The sequence below is a fragment of the Aulostomus chinensis genome, chromosome 3 (genome assembly GCF_037954235.1).
Source record: "Aulostomus chinensis isolate RoL2024-O1b breed Wild chromosome 3, RoL_Achi_v1.0, whole genome shotgun sequence".
In the NCBI taxonomy this organism is placed as follows: domain Eukaryota; kingdom Metazoa; phylum Chordata; class Actinopteri; order Syngnathiformes; family Aulostomidae; genus Aulostomus; species Aulostomus chinensis.
Window position 1 is genome coordinate 14,289,571 of NC_141322.1, and position 6,727 is coordinate 14,296,297.

A 6,727-nucleotide genomic window follows, 5' to 3' on the forward strand; every position below is an offset into this window, starting at 1 on the left:
TGCAGACACCGCGTAATAACTACGATGGATGACACTTTCTTTTTTTATTGCTGGGACACTAACCCCAGTGAAATACTTTTATATTACTGTCTCTTCTTCTTCCCACCATGTTACAGCACTCCCACGCGTTTTGTTCTGGCTGTCGCTCCCTGAGGAGTTATTGTTAGTATTACTGGAAAATAACTGCTTCGATCCAGCAGATGGCATTACTGCACCTCCACACACCTCCACACAGCCTGAGTGATCCCCTTTACCTGACTGTGCGCTCCCATCCGTGCTCGGTACCTGCCTCTGCAGACTAGGATCTCAGTGTCTGAAAAATACCACCATGTTCTGATTTCCATGCTCACACACTCCATAGTTTATCACTTGTAATCCAAAAGGAAAGGTTTCACATTCCTAGAATACATGTAATAGATGATAAACCCAATAAAAAAGCAGAAAACAAAAGAATGAGTACTCATTATATATATATATATATATATATATATATATATATATATATACACAGAGAGAGAGGGAGGGAGAGAGAGAGAGAGAGAAAACAGAAAATATAGATATAAAAACCTCAAAAAACAGACAAAATATCAGTTATTAATTTACCTAAAAAAATGTTTCAAGTAAAAACAATGCTCTGAAAGGACCTTCTAAACATGAAATTCCCATCAAATAGATATTAAACCTTAAAGGTAAATAAACAACAACAAAATAGATGTTGAATCCAAATAAATTGAAGGTGTTCCCCTGCATGTTCAGGCCCAAGTGCTGGTCGGCCACACTGCCTATTTAAGGAAACCCATAGTCTTCTAACAGAAACACGCCAGCTTTCAAAACTGCTCTGCATCTGCTCACAACTCTCGTCCCATGTGTTCACTCTCCACCATACAGAGTCTCCTCCAAAATGTTTAGGCCCTTTTCTCTAAATAAGGCAGCCTTATCGTAGTTCCTGTCATTTCTGCCTTTTTCCCAAACATCCCGAGCAGCGTCCGTTGCAGTAGCAAGCTGCAGCCTGTGCATTCTTTTGCCTTGTATGGAGAAATGGCTTGGCCTGGGATGTCTTTGTACAAGACAGGCTGGCCTCTCCATTGGCCAGGACAGAAAGGGGAGGCACCCACCGTGTGTCTGATTCTTTAAACAAACTTTTCAGTTGGACTGCCTGCTTCCCTTCCTTCCCACTGCCCTCTCGGAACCAGACAAAAGGAGTTAGAAGGACTCCCAAGTACTTCTTCCTGAAACAAAGGTGAGAAAGACAGCTGTTTTAGGGGGTTAAATCACTGGGACATGTTGTGTGGCTCATATTGGATGTAGAGAACTCTGAGTTCAGCGCTCATCTGTCATTGAGGGGGAGGTACAGAGCTGCTTAAGTGAGTACTTGATTAAACCTATTCATGAAAGATGGTTTTCACCTTGATTAAGGTTGTGATCAGCTTGAACAGGATGTTCACTTCTGACTTGTGTGTTTCCATGGATATGGCGTAAATGTACAGTGTGTTTACTTCCGTTTCATCACTATGGCACATTAGACGGAGGAATGTCTGAATGCCACTGACCCATTTAGATCTGTCTCACTCTGAAACACACACACATACACACACACACACCTGACACGCAACTTTTTTTATAGGTGATGAGAACCTGAGTTCTACTTCACTCCCTGATTGTTTCTGGAATTCCTGACTTTTGGCCTTCAGTCTTCACTTCAGCAGTGTTGACCTATGTGACCTGAAGGATGGGTGATTGATGTCATGCTGGATGCTTGATGATATCAAAGTGTGTGTGTGCGTGTGTGTGTGTGTGTGTGTGTGTGTTTGTGCGTGTGCGTGTGCGTGTCCACTCTAGACAGAGGGGCTTTGTTATCCAAAAGGGATAAGAGGGGAGCTGTGTGGTGGTGGCCAGAGAACAAATACAACTGTCAGTACAAGCAAAGCTGAGATACGTCAGCCTAATTCTTATGTTGCTGGGGTCAAAATAGTTGTGAATCATTGTTGATTCACTATACTGGAATTGTTGCTATGGCACCAGGCAGAGAGGGATTGGGAATAAGATTTTTTTTTTGTTTTTTTGTTTCTTTTGAAATTGTGAAATAGCCCCAATTCAGTTATCAGGCTCTTGATCAGACTGCCAGGAGATAGTATCCTGCTGCACCGCTGGAGCCAAACAAGAATGTACAACACAGATTACTAAAGGGGCCTCAAATTGGACACAATTACATCGGAGCCACCTCATTTCAGTCCCACTACATTCTCATTTTAGTCACACAATTTCGCTTCAATGTGTCTGCTGATGAAAGTGTAGGCTGGAGAGCGACGCTCGAATCAGATTGAAGATTTTCTCGGTTCTTGAAACCTTAAATTGGAGCTCGATGCTTGGGGTTTGTTTCAAGCTTCCTCAGTGACTGCAAGATGGAGAATGGGAGGGCAGTGGGCCAATGTTACACACCTTCCCTTTTTTTTTAACTTTTCTGGCGTATGGCGGAGACAGAGGCAGCCAAACAGTAGTCAAAGGAAAGGAAGGACTGATCTGACGTGCGTCTGCGCTGAGAAAGAGAAAGAGAGACAGACACAGAGAGAGGAAGAAGAAGAAGTGAAGCCACTGCTGTGTGCATGTGCATGTTAACTACATCTTTAAAGGCTCATTTGGCACTTGAGAATCTTGCTTTTTTTTTACAGCAAACGCCTACATACAGATCCATTTAGAGCTGAACGGCTCTAAATAAATGCTGCTGTGGACAATCCAGTTATTCCTCAAAGTTGTAATCTCTCAACAGCTCCTACAATTTAACCATTATAGTTATAATTCGGATGCGGAAGCATTCATTTGCCTAGAGAAGGAGAGAAAGCAGCAGACGGGAGGCTCAGCACGTTAAAGGTGATGACAGAGCGTCACAGACAGGCAGCTGAGATTTTGAAAATATAAGACAGCAAAGAGCTATTTATAAAATCGGGGGGGGGGGGGGGGGGGGTACACTTCCGTGTAGCTGTTACTGTATTGACCAATATTGTAATATAGTGCAGGCATGGACTACAACACAGACTACAAAAACTGCTCATGATGTTACGTATATGAGCAATGTTGGGGATTTACGGCTAAAATGAAGTAGCCTCTGCCAAAGTACACATAATAACTCCTTAAAAAACTCGTGAAAATGCCCATTGACTAGAGCTATGTGTAATGTTTTCAAGGAAACTAAAATATCATGACTGTTGCACTCATATACTTAAGCGTATGAGTATATAATGTCCTACATTTCCGTTTTTATTTAGTTTCCAACGTTTCATTCAATAATGAGCCCTCAGCAGGACGCTTTTTGGGTTGTTGTTGTTTTTTTTTTTTTAGGAAAGTTCATTCACATTAGTGCCTTCATTGAGATGAACGTCAAATCAGACAGAAGAGTTGACCTTCTGGCAAAAAGTGACGTGTAAATAGTGAAAACTCTGGACATGAGGACGAGTTAAAGGAAACCTTTTTTGACAAATTTAACACCTTCTTCTGTTCCAGATGTAATGTGACCCACTGCCTTGTTTTTTCCTCAAACTGTGATTTGAATCCGCTTGAAAAGATAATTGTTTCTCTTCTGACCCATGTTCCACCTCTCCCCCAAGTTTGCTGAGAATGAGTGGTAGTATTTGAATAATCCTGCAGGCTATCAGACAGACAGAAAGACAAATCCACAAACAAAACCGCAGACATGAGTGTAAAAAACACCTTCTCTGATGAGGTAATCAAAAATCTTGAAACGTAGCTGATGCAACTTTGCCTGAGGTAGAGAGGTTATATACCAGATCAGAACTGAGCCATGCATCATTAGCATTCTTGGAATGTGTCTTATATTTAACAAAGAGTGTATTTCTTTTGAGGATTTGTCAGTTGGCCATAAAGGAAGGAAGAGGAAGAGACGTGTGTGGACATGATTAATGCTTCAGGAACACCTCTAGTTACAGCTCCCCAGTGTTGAGGACTAAACTTATTTCATTTGTATGCCTTTACTGTAGTTGGCAGAAGTCTAATTTAGCCGCCAACTTACAGGATGCTACTCCTTTGATTGGTCTTTTTCAGCCGTGCTCTACATTTGTACTCTCAGCTGAAAACTGCTTGTCGTTCTTGGTTCACATAGGACATGATGTCATACTTATGTAAGCCATCGGTCAAATTGACCTGTGAATTCCTGCAGCCTTTCCCTCTGCCCTCGGTTTGATATTGCCTACACGGTGCACCGTGCTCACACACACACACGCGACAAATCTTTGCAGACCTGAGCATGAGTGACAGGTCTAATTCTGGATGGATTTGACGATAGCTGCAGTGTGCGCGGTGGAGATATGTCATTTTCACACCCATTACTTTATCCGACCTTTAAGGACACTGATTCTCTCAAGAGAAGGCGGGAGAAAATGATTCTCCTGCAGGAAGAGAAGAAGTTAAGCACTGCATTGCACAGTACAGCTGGTCCAGAGCATGCTGGGATTGAAATCCTCTAAATGAGTCACCTCGTCACCAAACGGTGTACCTGAGCCAGGCTTTTTCATGTTCCCACAGGCCCAGATCCAACTGCCACAATGTCGAGCAAGCGTGCCAAGGGAAAGACCACCAAGAAGCGGCCCCAGAGGGCCACCTCCAATGTCTTCGCCATGTTTGACCAGTCTCAGATCCAGGAGTTCAAAGAAGCCTTTAACATGATCGACCAGAACAGAGACGGTTTCATCGACAAGGAGGATCTGCATGACATGCTGGCCTCTCTGGGTAAATACTCTACATGCGGTTTTGGTGCTGGTCGATATATTTATAATAATTAGGGTCAGGCGAAGACCCTAATATGTTTGTTTAGTCATCTTTTTCAAAATTGATTATTGATCAAAAAGTTCAAACGAAACTGAATTATATATTAAAAAAAAAACTCAACTTCATTTAAATCTTAAATTTGATTTTATGAATTTACTTCCTCGTGTGATATTTACAATATTCCATTGATTTGGGTTTTAATATGTGGTCACACACCAGGCCTCATAAGGACCAGACCAAACTTCTCTAATACAGACGCATGTTATTATCCGCTTCTCATCAGTCAGTCATCAGATTCTGATCATTATACCAGTACCTGTCGGATATTTATAGCAGTCCAATTACTCAGCATTTTCAGTAAATGTAAAACAAAATTTGGATGAAAAATATTTCTTCTTCAAATTCATAATGTTTATCTGAGTTTTTCAGGATGTACCAAATATGAAAATATCAACATCTGTTAATATTATCAGCCAAATCAAAAACATCCAATTCCTTGTTTTCCTCGTCTGGATTACGATAAATATTTTATTTATAGTCGAAACTACAGTCCTCCGAATAGCTCAGTTGTCCTCTGTTGAGAGTTAAGCTTAAGGCCTTTCCTGTTGTTGTTGTTGTTGTTAACTATTACACTTAGTAGAACAAAATAAAAAAATGCATGTAAAATTCTGTTGTCATTAGGTAAGAACCCGTCTGATGAGTACCTGGAGGGGATGATGAGCGAAGCACCAGGACCTATCAACTTCACCATGTTCCTCACCATGTTTGGGGAGAGGCTCAATGGAACGGACCCCGAGGACGTCATCCGCAACGCCTTTGCCTGCTTTGATGAGGAGGGATCGGGTGAGTTGGTGGATCGCCACAGGAAAGATCAGGTGAGACTCTGCTCTTCCTCTTCATATTTACTTGGATGTTTTCCCAGGTTTCATCCATGAGGACCACCTGAGAGAGCTGCTGACCACCATGGGCGACCGCTTCACAGATGAGGAGGTGGACGAGCTCTTCCGTGAAGCACCCATCGACAAGAAAGGCAACTTCAACTACGCTGAGTTCACCCGCATCCTCAAACACGGCGCCAAAGACAAAGATGATGAGTAAAGGGAGAAAAGGGGGCTTCCTTGTGCAAGCCCCCCCCCCCCCCCCGCACCACCCTCACGCACACACACCACCACAAATCCATCCCCAGTTCCTCCCGTCATGGAGCCTGTAGGTGTGAGACAGTGTGTAGTGTTCCATCTAGAGCTGCTTATGAAGGTGGGATCATGAGATGCGCAGAGCGACTGTACTCTGTAATACACTACTTTAACAGTTTACACAAGAAGAAGTGTGTTACAGTATTTGCATCTCTTTGCAGCAATTGGATCAATGAGGGTGACATATTTTGAGATCAGGTGTGTGTGTGGAGGGGGCAACCAGATTCAGTACTACATACCAGCCATGTTTACCTCTTCCTGCCAATTAGCTACCACACCTGCACACGCACTGCCAACAGTCTCCTTCTCTGTTATGTGTATCCCCGTTGCCTTTTGAACAGATAAAGAAAACGATCATAATGTCTTTTGAAGTTTTTTGACAATCAAAAGTGATGCTTGTACGTCCTCTTGGTGTAGTGGTTACTAAACTTGGATCCTCATCCCAGCAGCTGGTTGTGTGTTGTGTTTTTTTGCTGAAGGATCATGTATGTGTGTGTCATGATGGATTTTAGAGTGGAAATCTGCTCAGGTGAATAAAGTAAGTTTATTCATGCCTTCGACCGCATAAAGTGTAGATATGTTTGCTTTGATGTCATTGTATCCCATCCAGTGTCTCACAGTGGTAAAAAAAATAGTCATTAACCTACAAAATAAACTGTGCTTTTAATTCTGTTTAACAATGCACCAGGCTGAAGGATTTTCAAGTGCTAACCATAAAAAAACCTGATAAAATAAAGGTTTATGTTCTTATTTCA

The 6,727-nt window shown here is 42.2% G+C and overlaps 1 protein-coding gene across 2 annotated transcripts; it reads left to right on the forward strand.

Moving 5' to 3' along the window:
- Window positions 1–1,082: 1,082 nt before the first annotated feature.
- myl9b (myosin, light chain 9b, regulatory) lies at window positions 1,083–6,727 on the forward strand. 2 transcript variants are annotated; one of them, XM_086198836.1, is made up of 4 exons: window positions 1,083–1,240; window positions 4,537–4,740; window positions 5,461–5,622; window positions 5,702–6,727. In XM_086198836.1, exons 2-4 carry the CDS (start codon window positions 4,557–4,559, stop codon window positions 5,875–5,877), a joined length of 522 nt encoding a protein of 173 aa, XP_086054962.1. In that variant the 5' UTR covers window positions 1,083–1,240; window positions 4,537–4,556; the 3' UTR covers window positions 5,878–6,727. The 2 variants fall into 2 exon arrangements, with proteins under 2 accessions (XP_086054962.1, XP_086054963.1); XM_086198837.1 differs by having other exon boundaries at window positions 1,236–1,364.

Coding starts and splice junctions, on each gene's coding strand:
- myl9b (XM_086198836.1), top strand. CDS start 4,557: ATGTCGAGCAAGCGTGCCAAGGGAAAGACCACCAAGAAGCGGCCCCAG. Junction 4,741..5,460: donor TGACATGCTGGCCTCTCTGG/GTAAATACTCTA, acceptor TGTTGTCATTAG/GTAAGAACCCGTCTGATGAG. Junction 5,623..5,701: donor CTTTGATGAGGAGGGATCGG/GTGAGTTGGTGG, acceptor ATGTTTTCCCAG/GTTTCATCCATGAGGACCAC.